General features: G+C 40.7%; 1 protein-coding gene across 1 annotated transcript in view; it reads left to right on the forward strand.

Moving 5' to 3' along the window:
* The first annotated feature begins 16286 nt into the window (after positions 1-16286).
* EGFLAM (EGF like, fibronectin type III and laminin G domains) overlaps positions 16287-22364 on the forward strand; it is a 73224-nt gene continuing 67146 nt past the window's right edge. Inside the window, exon 1 of the mRNA XM_017823687.1 lies at positions 16287-16407. Within this exon, the coding sequence (XP_017679176.1) occupies positions 16287-16407 (121 nt within the window). The remainder of the gene's footprint in view (positions 16408-22364) is intronic.

Genomic DNA, 22364 nt, shown 5'->3' on the forward strand with positions numbered 1-22364 from the left:
TTCTACACACGATCATGTAACTCCAGGACCTGATGTTTTACAATGCACAAAATGTCATCCCAAATATTTCCTTTAAAAATTGAGGGATTCAGAGCTCCTTTAGCATTCCAATAGAGTCCTGAGCTGGTCTCTTCACCTTTGACTTCCTATCTTTATGATTCTCCCTAGACTTGTTTCATATCTCTGACCTTACATACCCTGCACACTTACATGCTTGGTTCCAGTCCTTTCCCCATTGGAATTTGCTCTTCACTAATCCTACTCTCTGGTACTCACTATCTCTGTCTATCAAGACACATCTTCTTTTTGAGTATGCCTCTCAAATCCCCCTGTTTGTCATTATGCTAAACCTGTTTTGGGACTGTATCCGTGTACTTTCATCTTTGACTTGCAAACAAAGTGGATTTTATCCTCTCTTTTATTTTCTTTTCTCTTTTCTTTTATCCTCTGTTTACCTATTTATGGCAAGGCTGCACTAAACATTCTAGCACTTCTCTCTGACAAAGCATTTTCTGGCTCTTTGTGATAAAGCCATATTATGATGTTGTGGATGCTGGTACCACTTTTTTGCATGCAATGTCCACTATTATTCTTTTGTTGTTCTGCCTTTCTCTTAGTAATTTATGTTGGGTATGCCATTGCCTTGATTATGCATTCACTGCATTTACATACACAGTTTAGGAAACTGCACAATATTAGTCTTGCTTTGGAATGATGGCTCTTCTCTTTAATACATTGACTTGTTGAAATGAAGATCCTGTCATTCGTTCACTAGAAGGTAACTGTTCCATTTCTCTACCAACTGGAAATATATCCATTTTATCAAAGAGTAGTTACTGAGCTACACAGACTTCCAAGGGAAGAAATGGAGAGCTGGATCATTTTGATGAGGTCATAGACCTAATACCCTACAAGGATGGCAAAATTTGCAGGACTCAATGTCTAGTCTAAGTCATTGTTCTCCTTTTTTTCTAGGGGGACAGGGAGGAACAATAAAGTCACTGCTGGTATAGAGCCCTTTCTCCATAGTACTTCATCTAGTTCAAAGGGGAGAAGTTTAGCTGTGCTATCCCATCTCTGCCCACCTTTTCTCTGTCCAGTTGCATAGGAGTAATAGCAACCATTGAAGGAGTAGTTTTATACCTCAGACTGGGCTGCTGAGCTGCAGCGTGAAGGTCAGGTAGGACAGGACCAGCTGTACCTACCAGATAGAGCCAGGCTGGGAGGGAGGGGGAGAACTATAATCTCCCCTTTAGTTTATACTCAGAGAGGAGTGAGTGGAAGGTTCCTTTATTCACAAGAACTGTTCTTGAAAAGAAATGTTCCAATTGCCTGCAGCATCCTTCAATTTTGCTTATTATCCATGTGCATTTTCCCTTTTTTGTGCTAGTTGTTTCATGGAGTTTTTTTCTCCTGAGTTTTCCAGCCTTTGGATCCTCTCTAACATCTTCCAAGGTAAAACCTCACTCTAGAATTATAGCTGAAAAAGACTTTTAAGATCATTAAGTCCAACCATCAGCCTAGCACCACCACCATGTGCACCATTAACCATGTCCTCAAATGCATATTCTCACGTTTTTTGAAGACTTCCAGGGATAGTAACTCCACCACCTTCCTGAGTAGCCTGTACCGATGTACAGGGAGACTATCACTGCCCTGGTCCTGCTGGTCACACTATTTCTGACACAAACCGGGATGCCATTGGCCTTCTTAGCCACCTGGGCACACACTGCCTCATGTTCAGCTGGTTGATGACCAGCACCCCCACGTCCTTTTCCATAGGGCAGCTTTCCAACCCTTCTACCCCCAGCCTGTAGCACTTCCTGGGGTTGTTGCGACCCAAGTGCAGGACTCGGCACTTTGCCTTATTGAACCTCATTCAACTGGCCTTGGCCCATGGACCCAGCCTGTCCAAATCCCCAGCCTGTCCAGATCCCAACTGATCCATCAAATCTAAAATAAGAGAGCAGTCCTTTAGGGCTGGACTGTGAATTTCCAATCTAAGCTGAGATGAACAGGAGGAGCAGCACAACCTCAGGTAGAGGACAAAGTGTAGGCTTTAGCCTTAGTTCTTGCCCCCTCACTTTTTCTGAAGAAGCTTGTATCTCTAGCCTACATAATTGCAACCCCCCTCCCCTGCCCTTTTATCATCAGCCACCGACAGTGGCTGGTTTCCACAGGAATGGGAGGAACTTATTTATCCCCACTGCTGCCCATTTCTTAAGTCACCACTTTTCTTCTCGTGGTATGGGGAGAATGAAGGTCTTTTTATTTCCTTCACCCAGCAAATTGGAGCAGTATCAATTTTGTTCTCAAGACAGCATGTCACACCAGCAAACAAATAAATAAACGCCAATGATTCCCTACAGCTTTGACAAGCCTGCACTTTAGTGTTTGATTTCTGAGACTCACACTGTAGCTAATTGAAAAGGTCTGTTTACATTTTTTTTCTAAGAGCTCTGTATGACATTCAAACTATCTCGTGCACATAGAACATGGGCAGGGAACTTAAATCCTTACAACGTGGCTAGGTATTCGTAAGGGTTTAAAGGGAAATAGTCTCTGAGCACAAGGCCCCTGTGCTCTCATTCATATGAAGAAAATTAGGCAATTTTTTTACCACCTAGAAAAATTTTTTCTTTTTTTTTTTTTCCTAGAGTTCATGAACAATGGGTTTGCAAATAGCAAGAGAAGTGTTTACAGCATGTGATTATAACCAGCAGCAGAGCATGTCTGGATGGTTTGTCACAGCCATAATGACACCAAGTCTATTGCACTCAGAGGTGACAGAAATGCCAGTTGGGTTCAGACACCTGTGCTGCCACAACTGCTTCAAAGTTAAGGACCAATTGCAAAACACTTTACTATTATGTAGGTGTGTTTGTGTGCAAGCTGTGGCTTTTTTGGTGTGGGTTCTGGGCTCTGGGAGTAAGTGGTGCTGCAGTGCAGCAGTGTGCCACAGCCTGAAAGCCAGAGCATCCTGGGGAGATCAGAGGCAGAGCACTGCAGACATCCTCTTCCTGCTGTGCCTTTCTGGTGGTGCTGGACAGAGAAAATAGTAGTTATTTAAGAATTAAAGTCTGCATAAAGTTAGCATCAGATTAATAGTTAGAGGAAAGGTTACAGTATTGGCTTTCAGCTGTACATAGTAATGCAATACCTTTCAAAACGAACATGAAACTGTTTTAGGCTCTTAATTGCATGACATATGGGCCTCACAAAATAGACTTGGTTAATTGAGGTCTTGATGAACTGATGGGCTACAGAAAACAGAAATATATAAAGTTTATTGATCAGGCTAGAAGAGTGAGCCTGGAATAACTGCCATTTTACTGCATGTAAAGAAAACAATATTAGATAGATCCAAGTGGCTCTCTTAAAAGAAAATATCATGGCTTACTTTTGGGATTGGTTCAGGAATAGAAATAAATCAAAGAAAAATTAATCCAGGGAAGATATAGAAAAGTATTCTTTAGGAAAGAGATCTAAATATGACACCAACAAGGCAGCATTCATTATATTTTCAGTTGGCTTAATCCAAGAAGCAGCATGATGTCTCACAGATACGATACAATGGATGCAAGCTTCTATTATTCCTGTTAACAAAGTGCATCTGGAAGCCCTTAAAGATCTGAGAAGTTTTTATGGGCATCAGTTTGTTCTTTATTTAATTCTTTTGAAAATATTTTTTTTCCTTGAAGGTGGCCAAAAGGAGAACAAACACACATATCTTCACTATGTAAAACAGAAAGTAAAAACATTCTGTGATGTTAAATATAGTATTAGAATACTTTTAATTAATAGGAAGACTCAACCGCCACTGCCTTCCTCCTGGATGAGTGAGAAAAGGAAACCCTTAAAGACTTTGAGGGAGTGTTTGGAAAACACAAGCTACACCAACACTGGGACTCTCTCTACTCCCCACACTGCTGCAAGGTAATTTGCTGGGGCCAGACCTTTGGTCACTGTAGGAGACAGTGTTTTTCTAAAGCTGATGAAGTCTCCTAGGAGCTGTCCCGACTTAAACCTACAGAGGATCTGACCTAATATATTACAAAAGATAATATGGTTGATGTAAAGAGGGCATACATTTATATCCTTATTGGCCATCTGTCTGTTTGGCAGCAGCAATGTTGACCTCAGAAAACGTGGCTGCAAAGCAAAGGAGACATTGGTGGCATTTGTTGCTATGGCAGTTCCAGATGAAGGCATGAGCTTAGTGCTACATAACAAAAAAGTACTCAAGTGTCTCCTCTTAATAATATCCTTGGATTTCCTGCATCCAATGGCTATGAGATTTGATTCTTTTATATGGAAAAAATAAAATTAATGTGTAATACTTAGTAACTAGAATATGGAAAAATAGCCCAGTTCATTCCACTTCATCTATAGTTATGCATATGCCCATTATCACTGCTCTGTCTTGAGCCTGATTCTGAACTGAAACATGGCAGCATAAATCCAGAATAGCTCCACTGATATGAGTAGAGATGGATAGGCTACTCTGAGTATAAGCTCTTGTATTTTTACTTTCAAACTGTGTAAAGATCAGTATTTACTTCCTTCTAAAAAGAAAGTATTTTTTCAAATTTTTGATAGTATTCATTGCTTACTAGGATATAAACAAGAAATTGACAGCTATTCAATGTAGTTAGAGCAACCATTTTTCTGGATTTTCTTGTTCTGTCTGGAAATTTTGTCTGGACAGAATTTAAGAACTTTTGGACATATTTTAGGATCCCTGGGTATCAGGCCTAATGAAGCAGCAGGTCTGATGACACACATTAAGTATCCACATCCCACCTAGCACAGAGGCTTTTTATACTAGTAGAGCAAGTACTACACCATGCACACATGGATGTGTTTCTGAAAGGAAAAACTTTAGTACAGCAGTACTAATGAAATTATAATATTACAGAGTACTTTAATTCAAAACAATTTTAAAAAGATGTGGCATATAGTAAACCACTGTCTTAAAAATGTGAAGTTCTCAATTCTTCTAGTATAGAAGCTGCTTTTTTTAATTAAGCTTATCATTTTATTTTTCCCTTTAGCTCCTTATTTTCAATATTACAGCTTATTTAGTTGAGCCTTAGCTTTACCTTCCTTGCTACAACATATCTGTGCAGATATTAAGACTATACAGAGGATCCTATTAATCTGCATCATGTGCATGTGAAGAACTAAGACAGTCTCTAGGGGGCTGGGTCAATAGCTTCCTCTCTCTTGTCTTGGTAAACCAAAGCATAACTTGTCACTTCTTCACTTTTTATTAGAAAGTAAATTTGATGGGTTCTTGTGGTGTCCAGAGGAGATTTACGGACTCACTAAGACTACGTAAGAGTTTTTTTGGTTGCTGTATTCAAAGCAGTGTAGCTTGGAGACTTTCATGCTTTTTGGAAGCTGGATACAAAATCCTACATATGTGCATAAACCAAAATATGAAGAGAAGTTTACCAACTACAGCAGGTGCCCTTTCTGCCTTGAACTGCAGTAGAAACCGAGTGGTTGCAGCTTCATGTGGCCTCATCCACAGGGGTGTTAAGCATTATGCCTGAACACCTCAACAGTCACCTCACAAATGCGAAATCCTCTAAAGTCACTAAAAGATTTTCTGTTAGCTTTACCAGCTTTGGTTCCAGTCCAGTAAGGCAATTGCACTAATAAGCTTTGCAGAACTATGTGCTCTAAATAACAAAGTGTTTTATTTATATTAGATCAACAGTAACAAATGTTAATCAGATAAGTGAAGAACTCATATTCAAATTACAAGCTGAATATACCTTTTCGTTCACTTTCTCTGAGAGAAAATAAATTGGTACATCCATGGCGAGGGGACAGCTGGCCAAGTTCACACATAACTTTAAGTCCAAAAACACTGCCTCACAGTGACTTCATCCCTGCAGTTGGGCTGCCATTGATCTCAGCAGTAGGTAACAGAGAAGCAAAGGGCAATTGGTCAGCATTGAAACCAGGGAGGTAATTTTAGGAAAACAAGCTTAAGAGGGAAGGGGGACAAGAGCATGCTGTCCTACACCCCACCCATCCTGCAAGATGACATGACTGCTGAGTGGAAATGCAAGTCAAAACTGCCTTGGCATTAGACAACTGCTGGAAAACATCTGGCCTTGAATTTCAAAGTCAAAGGAAACTGAGACACATGAACAGGCCAGGAGGCAACATAACTGACCAACACCTGAGGTAGCTTTAAATAGACTGCTGTGGATATCACACATGATGTGAGCCTACAGCTGCCCTGCACAGAAACCATTGAGCACCTTTAGAGTTATGAATACATAAATGGAACGGAATGGTACCCTCAGCTTCAGAAACAGCATTACTGATCAGCACCATTTTCCTTGTACTGTCTTGCAACTTGCCAAGACATTTGAGACCTGATGTATGAATCCACAACATAGTCATTATGAATTCAAGAAAAGCTGGATGATGATTCCTGGTCCATACTATCTGCTGCTCTATGACTACTCAAAAGTTCATTTGGTCTTGTGTTCTTGGGGAAACAAAGAATCTCCCAACTCCCTTATATTCACTTTCTGGACAGTTCCTGTGCCAGTGACTGCTGCCAAACAATCATCCTTAGTAGTCACAGATGAACTTGTCTCTCAAGAATTTGATAGAACCTAGACATGGCGCTATGGGTGAAACAAAAGGAAATTTCTGTATTGTTCAAAACACCATTCAGCCCAAAAAAATAAGAATCACAGTTTCATGATAAAATGACTACCTCACTAACCCAATAATTTTGTATTTCTATAAGCAGGAGGCTTTTCTGATGATAAGAAAGAGGTAAGATCATATTGAGTTAGGCTTATGAAATAAATAACACATCTTCCTTGTGTTTTCTTGGTCAAAAAATCAAAAGGTTAAAGATTTCACAACTTATTCACCATGTAATCCTATCCTAGTGCTGTCAGAGCCTTTACGGTTCATTGGTTGGATCTTGCTACCAGCTATTTTTAAATAAGTATTATTACTCTATTAGGGCAAGTATTAAAAACAGTTTTTATAGATCTTTTAAAAATTTTTGATTTTCAAAAGCTTCTTACAGGCTTATTAAGCTACAAGACAGCTGAAATTAACTATACAGTATTCCCTCTCTGTTTTAAGACAGTGAACTAATCTGTGGCAAGTGAAATTTTCAGTGATTTTTGGAAAGAGAAATAGCAGGAACATCTTAGATGAATTGATGCACAAAATTAGTTGGAAACCTCTTACCTTTCACATTCATGCAAATTGGGAGACCATGTGATACCTACAAGTGGGTTTTTTAATGTCAAGTCCCAGAGGTGAACTGGTATGTAATGTTGTATCCAGCGTGATGTGTTCAAAACCTCAGACTTCAGGAAAAGGACTGGGCTCCTACAAGGTACGTGGTGCTCATTCAGCAGTTTTCTTCTTGATCCTCTGAATTGGAAAGAAAAATTCAACTTCTTAAGACTTCTGCTTTTTCCTCCAGTGGTTATATTTTCCTATGGAAAGAGTGGAAGGGACTGACTGAGTGAAAGTGAATTAGCAGTTCTCGTAGTCTTCCACTTCTTCAATGGCCTTCCCAGAAATTTCATTTTTTCTGCAAATCCCTCCTTTACTGCTCTTCCCTGCAGGCAAGGAGGGTGGTGAAATTCACTGATTTCCAGTGAATCAGGAAATTCACTGGAGCACAATGAATAGGTATTAGTGAGCAAAATAAATGAAGCTGCATATGATTGCCCTCCCTATCCCTTGCCTCGCAGGAGTGTTATCAGCATAAAGGTGAAATGATAAAATTGGAGCAATATTCACCCCTTCTCTTGCAAAGATTAATAAGAATCATATTCCTTCTGCACACAGAGCAGAAACAGACAATAGTGCAATTGCCTCTACTGTATGGGTACTCCTTTCAACAGAATGAGAACTAGGAGCAAATTTGAAAAAGCCACGAATTGCATTATTTCTCACATGGGGTTTCCACAGAATTCATCCCCTCTCCCCCTTATTCACTGTAAATAAACTATAAAAGTCCAAAGATGCATGGAGTCCACTGTAAAATCTGAATGGTTCTTTGTGATCCATATCTTCTTTCCTCATTCTTTTCTCAATAACTTGGATGAAGGTACAGAGGTCTCCTCAGCAAGTTTGCTGACAAAATCAAGCTGGGAGGAGCGGTTGATACCCCAGAGGGCTGTGCAGCTCTTCTGAAGGACCTCAACAGGTTGGAGATGCGGGCAAAGAACCCTCTGAAATTCAACATGGGCAAATGCAGGGTCCTGCACCTAGGAAGGAATAACCCTGGGCACTGACACGGTGGGAGCCAACAGCAGCTCTGCAGAGAAGGACCTGGGACAAACTGCCCATGAGCCAGCAGTGTGTCCTTGTGGCCAAGGCGGCCAATGGTATCCTGGGGAGCATTAGGAAGATCTTTGCCAGCAGGTCGAGGGAGGTGATCCTGCCCCTCTGCTCAGGCCTGATGAGGCCTCACGTGGAGTCTGTGCTCAGTTCTGGGCTCAGCACAAGAGGCACAGAGCTACTGGAGCAGGTCCAGCAGAAGGAAAGAAAGATGATTACGGGACTTGAGTATCTCTCTTGCGAGGAGAGGCTGAGAGAGTTTGTTCTGTTCAGCCTCAAGAAGAGATGACTGAGAGGGCACATCATCAATGTATATAAAGTATCTGAAGAAAAGGTGCCAAAAGGATGGAACCAGACTCTTCTTGGTGGTGCCAAGCAATAGACAAGCGGCAACGGGCAGAAATTGATGCACAGGAAATTCCATCTGAACATAAGGAAGAACTTTACTGTGGGGTGACCAAGCACTGGAACAGCTTGCCCGGAGGGGCTGTGGAGTCTCCCACACAGGTGATGTTGAAGAACCATCTAGATGCAATTCTGTACAATGTGCTCTAGGATGGCCCCACTTGAGCAGGGAAGTTGGACTGTTGGACTTGATGACCCGCTGTGGTCCCTTCCAACCTTACCCATTCTGTGATTCTTTGATTCTGAAGTCCTGATTAGGAATCTGAGGGAACTACCCCAAGAAATTATATCATAATATATATATCTATATAAAATCATAAGCAGGAGCTACGTACCAGGCTGTGAAGTTTACAGATGGAAGGGTGGGAAGATGATACATATTATACTAAGTAGAAAAACAATGAAAGACAATCTTTGAAGTCACATTTTTTGAGAGCAGCAGGAGGACTGAAATGGGAAAACAAATATAACAATGGTGCCCTGAAGTCCTCACAGCATTGTGGATCATTCATTTTTCTTTATATTATTATCATAAACAGAAAAGACAGAAGAAAAGAAACCTATATATAATTTTCCCAACACTTCCTACATGTACAAATAAATATGTAATATTTGCTGCAAGTAAACTTTACAAGTGTCTAAAGCAACACTTAGGTTTTTAAAAAAGCTCATTTCTTCCTTCTGCTGCTCTTCGCCACATTTAATAGAGGTCCAAGAGAAGAACGTGCTCTTTTAAATCACCAGAAATAAAACTGGAAATTATTGACCTATCTGAGATGAAATGGTGAGAGAGACGTATAGATTCTTAGGTGAGAATTTTTTGGAATTTTTGTCTTTGTGCTTCTGCTGTTTCTTTGTAAGCTGAATTACGAACAATATGAAGAACTCTCTGAGTTCAAAACAATGCTTTTTCCACTTTACCAAAACACAGACAAAGAAGATAAAAGGAGAGGGTATTAAAAACTGAAACCTACAAATCCACAAACAAATCTGACAGAATAACTCAACAGCTTTCTCATAAACTACAAGAGTAAGGTTTGGCTCTTAAAAGCTACCACTCATGTTGCTAGCCCTATTTCCAAGTGGCTCCTTGTGCTTACAAATCTTCCCATCTCGAAGTTGAATTTACTCAGATGGAGCAATCTTTGGAGCTTGCCTTGGACGTTTGTAGAACACTGGCACCCTAATCTGTGGCCAAAGGGCTGTCAAATTATTTGCTATACAAGTAAGAAAAAGTACTATTTACAAAAATAAGCTTCCAGGATTAAATTTTGGATTTGAACATATAGACTACAACATTCATTTTGGAGTGTTTGCACAAATGAATGATTGTGCTCACTGCTAATCACATTTATTTTAAATTTTAAACAAAGTAATAAAGTTGGCCCACAAATAGAACATCAAATGTTTATTCAGTATAATCCTATTGTTTTAACACTAGTTAAATATGACATATACATGTACATATATACAGTTCTGCATACTAGTTCTTAATTGTAAATATACTGCAAAGTGTCATTCTGTGAGTAATAAAAACGTATAATGTTAGGAAAAAGCACTTTATAATATGATAAATACTAAAGCGGCATAAATGAAAATTAGTGAGAGCAAAAGAGTGAGACAACAATGAGGAATGTAATGGTCAATACAGGCCAGGTGACTGCAGGGCTATGGCTACTATTTTTCTGGTTGCTCATCATCCTCCCATTCCCACTTTTGTTCTCAGCATTTACTTTCTGCATGGCCAAAAATTTTAAGCACAACAAGGATTTCCATGCTATTTCTTTGTCTCTGTGTGTAGAATTACTAGTCTTCATTGGAGTTTGTAAGTCCTGATAGAATACAAGGAACCAGTGACTTGTAATTAATAAAACTAGTCTGAAATGAAATAGAAAGCAAAGAGATGGAGGAACTGAAAACCAGACTGGAATACAGCAGGAAGCAGGAAGGGTAGGAAGCAGAGCTGACAGCATAAAGAAAGAAGGTTGTAAAGACTCTCTCATGCAGATCTGGTCGGTAGAGGTCCTTTTTTGTAGCACAGTTATCACCTGCAGATGCTCATGTGTGTGGTCTTTCTGGCTATGCTACAGCCAATCCATGTGGGAGCAATGGTGGACAGAAAGAATCTGAGGCCTTGGAAAGTGTGATGGACTTCAAACTGTCAGTTTGGGGAATAAATATATGGAAAATATTTATTTACGTGACAAGAGAAAATTGATGCTGTGTTGTTTGGTTTTGTTTTTTCAGCATTTAATATGTGTAAATTGGTAGTATGTCTCTGATGTACAGTTGTTTCCGTATTAAAATATGAGTAAATGGCAGGCAGATATTGTTTTGGGTTTCTTCCCCAAAATGAATTAAATCAAGGCTCCATAGACTCTCTGATGAAAATCAGAGAGACAGCAAGAGCCCTGAAGGCTCAGTTCAGACCCAGATCCAAAATAAGTAGAAGGTCTAAGAATCTAAGAACCTAATAGGATAAACTCATCCCTTCACTGTTTAAAGGTAGTTTAAATTTACATTAATCTTTATATATCTTCTAATAATATAGTAGGGAATAAACCCTACAAACTCTGCGGGGAACCTGGAGTGTCCATGACTGTTACTCCCTGAGTTTGTTGGGCAGCCTGAACTTACTTCCTGACCTGTTCAGATGCATGCTGGCTTGGGGTATCAGAAACAGGTCTATCCAAAATACTCAGTTAAGCCAGAGGAAATCAGTGTATTCCGAAGAGTTATGGCTTTAGGTGAAATATTGCATATTGTCATACACATTCCATGCATATCTATGGCATTTTGTAAGTGATAAATGAAATACGAATTGTAAACAACTATTAAATTGTCAGGTAATTAGTTATTTGGTTTGGGTTTTTTTTACCCGTTAGACAACTATTTATAATAATGATTAGCAGAAGCAACAAATATATACATTCATGAAACATCACTGCTCTCTGATTAAATTATAATAAGATACCATGATTTGTTTGTTATTTCTGTAAAATTAAACTGACCCACTAAATTAAAGTTTGCTGATTTTAAATGATATTACATTTGTGACGTTTGTATTTGAAAACCAGTGAGTAATCATCCTTCTATTTTCCAAAAATTTATGAAGTTACTAAAGCCAATAAAAAGATCCTCACTTCTATATAATTCAATCTATCACATGTATAGATCGGTATAATTTGTAGTCAATATCTTATGTTGGAATTAATACCAGTATGGTAAAATAGGTAGAATGACCTTGGCATACTAAAAGGACATTAGTAGGCCAAGAGTTTGTGCTCTTCCTTTGAGAGGAACCTATAAAAAAATTCCCAACAAAAATCTATAGTGGATCATGGACAAACTAACACAAAGCCACATATTCAGAATTTGTCTTTTAAAAATGCTAGATTATTAAAAAAAATAAAAAAGAGGGAGAACAACAAAATTTTTGAGTCTTCAGTCAAAAAAAAAATCCATTCTTCATAATTATGAAAATGTACACATTCTTAATGTCTTAAACTGCCCCCACCACTGTCATCATCAAAAGTACTATAAAGGTGTAAAATATTCCATTTCAACATAGATGTCTCCATTTTTATAATGCTACCTCTAAAGACTTCTTCACTGGTTTTCTTTTAATTCTATTCTGAACTAAATGTGTCCACATGTGGAGCAACTCTGGAAAATGTTATAAATCTACATGCCTCTTTCAAGTGAAGACAAGCCCTAAGGCAAAGACATGGCTTCTTTGCCCCCATGAATCACAGTGGAAAAGCCTGTTAACCTCACTGGCCAGACTCCTACACTCTCCAGTCTCTCCATGTGCTCACTTAACTGCCCACAAAGAAAGGTTTCCCTGTGTTTACTAAATACTTTTAGGGTAAACATCCTGTTTTAGGTCCTTCCACAGCAAACTCCTTGCTCAGTAATTTATTGTAAAATCAAGTGTTGAAAATAAGTGTAGGGATCTATTTCTAACTATGAATGACTAACAGTCTAGATATCTGCTTTGTTTCTTGGAGCGTCCTCACATGCTAACATTGAAATTTACCCCAAAAATGAAGTCCTGTTACACTGGACCTCCAAAACCTGAAATGGAGACTGTGGCCATGCTTGAGCATTTGGTGTTTTACATTTATATCTATTTTTATCCTTTCAAAGAAAATGGGTGGCTCTTGATTTCAGCACTTGCAAATCCCAGTTGCAAGCTGAATCAAGTCAAACCTTCAGGATGGAGCTTTTAGAGGGGTATGCAGAATTATGAGACAATGTTTCTCCTGCCCTCCCAGGACGTCATTCCTTGCATTCCTATTGCTGTATGCACATGTGTTGCCTCTTAGAGAAGAGATATGAGGGAAAAATTCTGTGCTCTGCATTGTATCCTGTTGCTTTCCAGAGTAAGAAACTGTGGACTGGAGTCTGACTCCCTCCTATTGCTACAGAATGAGAGAAAGGATGGAACGTTTGACCTGAACACAGGTCAACAATCTCCAAATTTGTATGCTGCCTTAGTTAACATCTTCCTTGATGGAGCATAGTTAGCAGATAATGATGGGAAACTGTCTCCACCACCACTAGACTCCTAAAGTCATGGATTTTCAAAAATTTTTGTCTCAATCCTTATCAACTACTATTTACAACCACCAGTGAACCAGGCACGTGACAGATAGTTTACACATCTCTGTATTCTCAAAGTCAGAAAAAAATCTCATCACTAGCATAGAGATGACTTCAGGGCTGAATCCAATCACAGACCACTGCTTAAGCCAAATAAGTTTCAGGTGAGGATGAGGAGAAAAACTGGATGAACATGCAGCCATGGTGTGTCATTACCAACTGTGCTTCTCTAGCTCGGCAAGTCCTTCATGATAAAGGTAATTTTTTCATCTGTAAAAGGATGGTGTGTCTCACAAGCTGGTCTGAGACTGGCACATGAATCCCTCTAAAACTCAGCACTGTCAGAAGTATGTTAGTTAAAAACTTCACTCATCTTGCCATCTCCCAGATCAATGAATGGTAAGGCATACATTTATCTTTTAAACATAATTCTAAGTTTTAATTCTAGATCCTCCACTAAAATGCTTCTCCCTCTGGAGAGAGGCTGCAATAACAAATGCGGGCCAAGCATTATTAATTTTAATCAGTATACTTCTGGAAGACAACAGGGACTATGCCAATGAGGAGAGTGTAAAAATCTTACCAGTGAGAAAGCCACTGGGATTTATGCTGTTATTTAGAGGGAATTGAATGGGCTTATGGGGGATTGCTGTTGTTGTTAGGATTTTCAAGAAGAGCACCTCTCCATACATCCAGAACTGAATATCCCTCTCCACCATAGCAAAAGGCAAGTTTCCAATTTGCATGGCTGCAGAGATAATCTCCCAAAACTGTAATGAAAATTACAAAATCTATCTGAATCTTATAGTTGCTGGAAACTCAGTGGTGTAAACTTTGGTGATCCAATCGGTTTGGCCTCAATATGCCCAACTTAATCAGAGAGTACTTTTAGTAGACAGGCATATGTGAGAAGACAAACTACAGTGGCCAACATGAGTACTGCCAGAAAAGAAAGTCAGAGGAAAGAATATAGAAATAGGGGTGTGAAAAAAGGAAGAGATCAAGAAGAAAAGCAAAAATAGTAATGCATTTGATGACAGCACACTGTACAAACAACAATGGCTTGGAGGACATATAAGGGTGAGTCTTTGCTTTTCTCCACCCCTGGCTGTGATCTGTCTGCCATTTTTACTGGCGAGTGAGCAGTCCCATGTGACTTCTGGCCACATATGGAATCCAAAGTTCATTCTCTTCCCTGTGAACTGCAGTTTCACATCACACCACAGTTCCTGACTCTGCCAGGAATTCCTGCCATGAGTCCTGCACTTTTCCCATACCTACTGCAATTCCTCCTCTCTGCAAAGGCAGATTGATAAGGGTGTGAGAGAGACACACCACTGGCATCCCAATCACGCTAAAAAACACTACTCCTCACTTTAATTCCTGCAGCCTCAAGCATACTCTCCTGGCAGTGATCACTCTGAAACTTGCATTCTGCCCTTTCTAAGAGGACCAGGTGTCTGCCTCCTTTCCTTGTCCCTGAGGTAAGCAAGGGCTGTCCTCTCAGCTGTTTCCTGTGAGGACTTTGATTCTCTTCAACTTTGTCGTGAGGTATGTACAGTACTTTTACAGGTAGGGGCTCCAACTCCCTTCCTATGATCTTCTGTCCGAAAGGACTTCATCATAATTTCCTTGTCTCCTCTCATACCCTGAAAGGGTACAGATTTCCTTATTTTCCTATTGTTCCCACAGAGAGACAGCTTTTCTTCTGATGTCTTCCTGGTTTTTCTCCACATGTCATAAAATTACAGCCTGGAACTCATTGAACGGAGTATCAGTGTTATGAATTCAAAAAGAGACTGTATAAACATACATAATTTATATGGACATCAAACCCACTGAAAGTTATCAAAGTAAACAGCAATATAAACAGATGAAGATGATTTCCAACCCAAAGCCCACACAAACCCTCAGGACATAACAACTCTGGTGTTTCAGGGTTTATAACTAACCAAGCTTAGGATGAGACCTGAAGCAGAGGGCAGATAATCTCATGTGTGCTGGTATTAAGTTTCTGGTACTTGCCTCTGTCTGTTAAATTTCAAAGATGGGATACTAGACCAAATGGATTTGGTCTCTTGTCCCACCGATGCTATATTGTTTTGAAGGGATGTTTTGGTCTTCTTGCTTATCTCTGCTTTTTTGTGGGATCTTCAAACCCCAGAGCTTCCCCTTGTCTTGCTCCCCCCAGCTCTCCCCATACCTTCTAATCTCCACAGGAGTTTCTATATTAGTCTGAGTGGCTGGATAGGTCTCAGCCTCCATCTGGGGGGATTAAACCTAATTTATCCTCTTAATTCAGCAACAACTTCCTCGCCAAATCCTCTTCCTAGCTTCGCCTTTGCCCCAGAACTTGGCTAGTACTTCAGGGTCGTACCTCCGAGGAAAAAAAAAAAAAAGGAAGAACCCCATGTCAATATCGATGCTCCCTGGGGAGGGAAGCAGCCGAGCTGGGGTCTCGCAGGGCGGGACGGGCCGAGGACATCTCCCGGGAAGGGGGAGGGCAAGAGTCCCCGCTGAGGAAGGGTTGACACCCCGCCCCACGGCACCTAGGGGTGGGTCCTGACTGTCCACCTCCGCGGGCAGGGCTGGCCAGGCGAGGGGTCCCGGCGGCACGGGGGTCTCCCGGCAGAGGACGCCCCGACCCCTCCATCGGGGCTGGGCCGGGCGGCGCCACGCGGGGGAGGTGCCGCGCCGTGCCCCGCGCCGGGCGGCCGTAATCCCATCAAAGGGCCGGACCCAGCCTCCTCCCCCCTTCCATTTCCGTCCGTCCCCGTCCCTGTCCGGCGCAAGTACCAGCCCTGCGATCCGCTCCGCTCCAGCCCGGCTCCCCGCCCGGTCGCCGCCCGCAGGGGACGCGCGGCGGCGGCGGCGCCCCTCGCCCGCGGCCACCGGCCCCCAGCGCCCCGCTCGGGCGGGGGGACGCGGCGCACATGGAGAGGCCGGGCGGCTGTCACCGCTGCTGCCACCGCCGCTGCCTCGCCCTGCTGCTGCTCCTGGCTTCGTGCATTGGGTGCGCGGCCGCGCCGCGCAGGAACATCCCCCGCCGACAAGGTAGGGCGGGCGGCAGCGCTGGACGGAGGGTGCCCGCCCCGCACCGACAAAGTGCCGGGTCCCGTTAGCACAGGGGCTGCCCCTGGCCGGGGACAGGGGGCCGGGAGGGTGACGGTGTCGGGGCAGTGCCTCGGGTCGGGCCGCCGGGCTCCGTCTGTGGGAGCGCGTCCGTGAGTGGGTGCCTGGCGGGGCGTCCACTGCTCCTCGCCCTGCCCCGTGAGCCCCTGCTGTGCCCACTCACGGAGAGGAGAGGATGCCCAAAGGTAGTGGCAGGGAGTGTGCCACCGGGAGTCGTGAAGTTGCGGAATCGGTGTACGATCCGTTTCTTCTGGCATCTTGCACCCAGTGCCGGTGGGTTCGGTCGAGTTACAGACCAGGACCAGACTGAGGCTACTGCGGAAGGAGTTTTTCCCTGGATCCCGTAACCTGCGGTGCTGCGTGGGCAGAGTTAGGATCCAGGTGAACGTCTGAGCCGGTGAACGTCCGAGGTGATCTGTCGGCAAGGCTGTGCTGTGGCTTTGACATGTATGTGTGTGGCAAGCGAGTAACATAAGACATGGAGTAGTAAACGTGAAAGGAAAATTACTAGAAAGCAATTATTTTGTCCAAATATGTAGTTATTCTGTACCAAGCATGATGTGGTCCTGATCCTGCTTCTGTCTGAGCGTTACCCGTGTCCTGCGGGAGGATTCTCACGACTGTCGGGGCGGTTTGTGCTTTGATTGAGGAGGTTGTTCGTGGTCCTTAGTGGCTGAAAGTTAAAACTTGGAGTCTGAGCAACTTTTACAGCCCTTTTACAGTCTGCAGTGTATGAAACACTGAGGTAAAATGTAAACAGTGAGATGGGACACAGTGCATGGGGAAGTTTGACGTTCTGCATGCTTTAAAAATCGTGGTGCTAAGAGAAGATAACTATGTTCAAGACTGTGGAGTCTTTGAGGCCACCTGTGACTTTTATCACTGAGTACACTGGGATTGGTTCAATTGAAAATATAGTAAGTTTAGTAAATTCTACCTCAGCTCACAAAGTGCTTGTAGCTTCAGATCCTTTTTGTCTTTATTCCACAGTGTTTAAAGATTTGCATTGCTGGTTTTTAGAGTCGTTATTGTGCGTTCTCTTGCTTCTGAGAGAAAAAAACCAAATGACTGTACAGTTGGAATCTTAATACTTAAATACAGCCTGAGCTTAAAACCCTGACTGGACAGATGGCTAATTTTACTGGTCTGACCTTGTCTCTTAGGGATCTAGTCCCATGATCCTTGCTTGGCATAATAGCTACCATTAAGTACTTGAGGAAATTAGGCAGACAATCGTTGTGAATGATATGATTAGTAGCTTGTGTTAAAAAAACTGGATATGTGGAGTTGTGGATGGAAAGTTATAAATATTTTTAAATATTCCTCTGCTGTAGCATACTGATGTATTTGTTTCCCCTAGTTACAGCAGAATGACAGACCTGGGGAAAATGAATTTCAGTGCATTAAAACAGTTTAAAGCTTGGAAACTAATTGTAGCATTGTGAGGGAGACGAATTAGTATGCTAATATTGTGTTTACTTTTGTTAGTACACATTTTGTGTTCACTTTTTATAACATATTTCAGGTTCACTGACTGATTCAATCATTCAATTTTTACTTCTTTTGCTGTATAAGAGGTAATGAGTTTTATTTGGAACAATTTTTTCCACAATTTGTGCAAACATTTGAATATCCACTTGTAGCAAGATTTGAAGAGGGAAATCCCCCAGACAGTTTGTGTGCAGCACTATATGATTTAAATCCCATCTGCATTCTGCCCAGGGCTATTGTAATTGCAGGCTTCTGAGAACCCCATGGCTGAGTCCTTACTGTGAAATGTTGGTATCAAAACACTGAGAACAAGTGTAGTAACTCATAGGTAACTCACATCTCTTCCTTATTCTGCAGTACATCACATGCTGGATGGTTAAGAGTGGAAAGGAACTTTCATTTACTCACAGCTCCAAAATCACGCAATCAGTGAATAAAGAAGAGATAAGATAGTGAAAAGTTCTTTAAGATATTTTTTTCTTTCACTTTGCCCTTTTAGTAGCAACAGAAGTGAGATTTGTACAGGAATTGTAACTGAGGAGAAAGCTAAAGGTTATATTGAGAGAAAAGTCATAAAACGAGTTCATATTCAATAACAGGAACTGACTGGGAGGTCCTGTGGCTTGAAAGAAAAAAGATAGTAAAATGCATCTCCATTTTTTCCCAAGTTTTAGCTCAGGGCTCAGTTTACAAAGATCGATTTTGTAATCCCAAGAAAGCAGCTGACTGAGAAATCTGTTTATGAAGTTAAAAATATATAGTCAAATGGTCAGTATTGCAACTTCTTAAATTAATCTTCAGGGAAAAGGGCTGTCGTGCTCAAATATGAAACATCCTGATGACTGCTAAACTCATTTGAACATTTATTTACAGTTACATAATACATTTGCTGGAGACAAGAAAACAGGATGACAGACTCCTTGGGAAGGGTTTAAAACAAATCCTTAGACACTGTGTCGTGAATAGCATAGTTGGGAGCAGATTAGCCCGGGATTCTCTATATCTTGTATTCCCAGAAGCTGGCACTCTTACTGCTGCTTTCGCATTGTTTTCTTGCTTTTGCCTTCTGCAAAGACACAGGTTTTCACCATTTCTCTTTCAAGTTTCAACTGGTTGAATATTAGAGAGCCTAAAATCTAGCCCCCACTACGTTACACTGCTGCTAATGTAAACACAATAATATTGAATTTTAATGGTTCAATGATTTTAAAGAATTAAAGGGGAAAGAGCTGACCAATAAGCTGATTGCCTGTGGATGTTCATGGCATAAAGTTGTTGCACTGTATTGCATTGATGCTTTTTTAGTAACAGAGTGAAAAGTTCCAACGCCCTGTAGAATAATAAAACCGTTAAGTTGGTCTGCATGGAGAGTAAAAATAATCATAGCTGATGTGTAGGAATGCTGCTTGTTTTATATATATATTATGCTTGCCAGCTAATATAAACAAAGAATTCGGCTTGTATCTATTTCCCAGATGTCCATACCGGTAGACATCACTGGCTTTGTGAGGAAGTGCTGGAGGAATCAGATCGGGTAAGGTCTGAAGACTTTACAAGAGAATAGCACTCAATATCAGGGCCAGATTTTGAAAAGAGCAGAGAACCTTGGTTAGCACTACAGTAAATGACTTTTTTTTTCCAAAGAACTTGGCACTGTGATACTTAAATTCTTTAGAAAATCTGACTGTAATAAGAGCTGTTTGATACAGAACACTTTTGAAAGTCTAGCCATATTTAGGTATTGAAACAGGTAAAACTGCCTTGAAATTAGGTCTACAGATATAAAAATGTAGCAGTCTTTGGGAAAGAACATACTTGCTTGAGTTTTTAAATATTACAATTTTTTTTGAGCAACAGTAGAGTGAATTGTAGCTCAGTGTCATAATAAATCCTACATGTAAATCATACAAGGCTAAGGTTGATTTGCTGCTGAATATGAAGTGTCTGAGAAGAGGAAAGAGTCTCAAGCTAAATGATTCCTAACATGAGGGCTGCAGAGCTGTCAGAGATAGTACGTGTCTGTGAACTAAAACCAATAAAGAAGATGTGAATAATTTATTCAAGGGAAGATTAATATCAATCTTTTATTGTTTCAGAAATATCTGATGTCTTCAACACCAATAAAATCAACCAAGTACTAATTATATATGTATTTGTCACATTTGGGTATAAGTTGCACCACAACATTATGTGACATTCCCATTTTAGGTGGACTTGCTCTTGCTCTGGAGTCCATACTCTCGTAAATTCAGTATGTTTTCTGGTTTTAGTTAGCCTCACTCACAGCAAAACGTGTTGTGTCCTGTCCATCCTGAAGTTGCTATCTTCCTCTGTAAAAGGAAACTTTCAGTAAACGTTTTTCTTGGGCACCATTTTCCCAATGCCCTATCTAAAATGACTATTCAGACTTTCACCAGCATTCAGAAAGGTAAAATAAGACAAGACATTTTAAATATTGGTGGAATTATACTATACCACACATTGAGGTTCCCAGTGATGCTTTGGAGAGGAGTGTTTTTTTTGGAGTTAAGGCACTGGGGCAATCCTTGGGAAATCCTTCTGCCCTGAGGCCATCACAGACTGTCTTTAAGAGTTTACCAGTCCTCCTGAGGCCAGATTTTCATTTTTATAAATGGGATTAGAGTGGTTTTATGCTTTTATCCTTTTCCAGCCATGACACATTAGACAACGGTAAGACTTGGGATAAGCATAGTTTTACCCCAATTTTAATCAGTGTTACTAGACTTTAATTTAATGATAGTATGTAGGTAAATGCCTCCATATCTTCCAGAGTTCCTTGCACAAAAAGTCACCCTCTTTTTCTCTGGCAGATACGCAGATACACTGGACTAGACAGAGCACAGCACTGTGTACTGTGTACAGCTCATGAGGAGCACACACAACAGTCAGACTCATCTCGAACTTAATGGCAGGGATTCTGAGTGTCAGTCATCCAAAAGACACCTGAAGGAGCAGAAGAGTACCATGTCTTAAAATGGAAAATTTCAGAGAATGAGTTCCCTTCAGTGCCCCTCAAACTCATTGATTAGCTAAGAGTTTACTTGGGTCTTTCCTGTTCCTCAGATCATGCTTACATTAGGACTCAAACTTGTGCCTGATTCTGTTTCTAGCCCTTTAATGTGGTCTTATTGAAAATAAAATTTATTAAAAAAGGTACCTAATGTTGCTGCTTCATGTCCTCAAAACAGGACTGATAGAACGTTTTCAACAGGGAAATGAAACCCTAAAATGGCCAAAGAAAGTTTTTCATATTAAAAAGTTATTAAAGAATATTAAAGATGCCTGAAATCTAAGTCAATTGCCATGAATAGGTCTTTGCAGAGTCTGTTGTTTCATTATGGAGTGTACAGTTTGGCCATATTTATTGGTGAATGTGCACTAGTATTCTGTGATCACATAACAAAAGATTTTTTAAGCCACAGGCATAGGAGACTATGTTAGCTGTGTGATCTTGAATGAAATTTCGTAATGGTTTTCTGTGCAAACAAATGATCTATCTAAAAAAAACCCCAAAAGACAAACAAACTCCCAAACTGTTCTTCATAACTAATTCCAACTGAAAGGAAATAATTTTGAGTAGGGCTAGGCAAAATTTAATTTCCTTTTATTTTTTATTTTTAGTGAAGATGCTTATATATGAAAACCAAATTAGTTATTTCATATAACGTGAATGTCCAAACCACAGCAAAAGATGAACTCTTTTTTTCAGACTTATCAGGGTTGCTGAGCTGAGAACAAGCACAGCCAAGTTCATCTTTGAGAGTAACTGCTTCAGGAGGGCTTAAGCCACTGCAAATTGGATGCTTAGGGGGAAAACTTCATCATGAGGTACCTAAATAGCCTAGAGAATGATACACTGTGTGATGATCCATAAAACTCTGCAGGTGAGAGGTGTATAATGTGAAATACATCAAATTCATGCCAGTTCTTCTGTTGAGCGCAGTGTAACTACACCCAGGAGTAAAGATTACCATTGAGGAAAGTCAATGGTATATTGGCCTCTAATGAAAGAGGAATCCACACAATATTGGCACAGGGACCCATTTGTTCAAAAGGAAGAGAACAGCTATGGGGCCGTGGGAGAAACACTTTGTTGTGTTGGTGGCTTGCTGACCCTGCCATTGAATAGTCAAAACGCATTGGCTTAGTTTTCTTAAAAAGATCTCTCATTCAAGCATTGCCAGAATTAACCTGGATAATTTTTAGAGCTAGAAGGTATAAACCATATGCAGGTGCTAACATATTCTGAACCTGGCTTTCTGAGTGTATCCTCAAGTAGTGATAGGGTGTGTTTCTTATATATATATATATAAAATATATAACAATATAATTATATATATAATATATAATATCATTTTATATATACA

The sequence above is a fragment of the Lepidothrix coronata genome, unplaced genomic scaffold (genome assembly GCF_001604755.1).
Source record: "Lepidothrix coronata isolate B3197 unplaced genomic scaffold, Lepidothrix_coronata-1.0 Scaffold104, whole genome shotgun sequence".
NCBI lineage: Eukaryota > Metazoa > Chordata > Aves > Passeriformes > Pipridae > Lepidothrix > Lepidothrix coronata.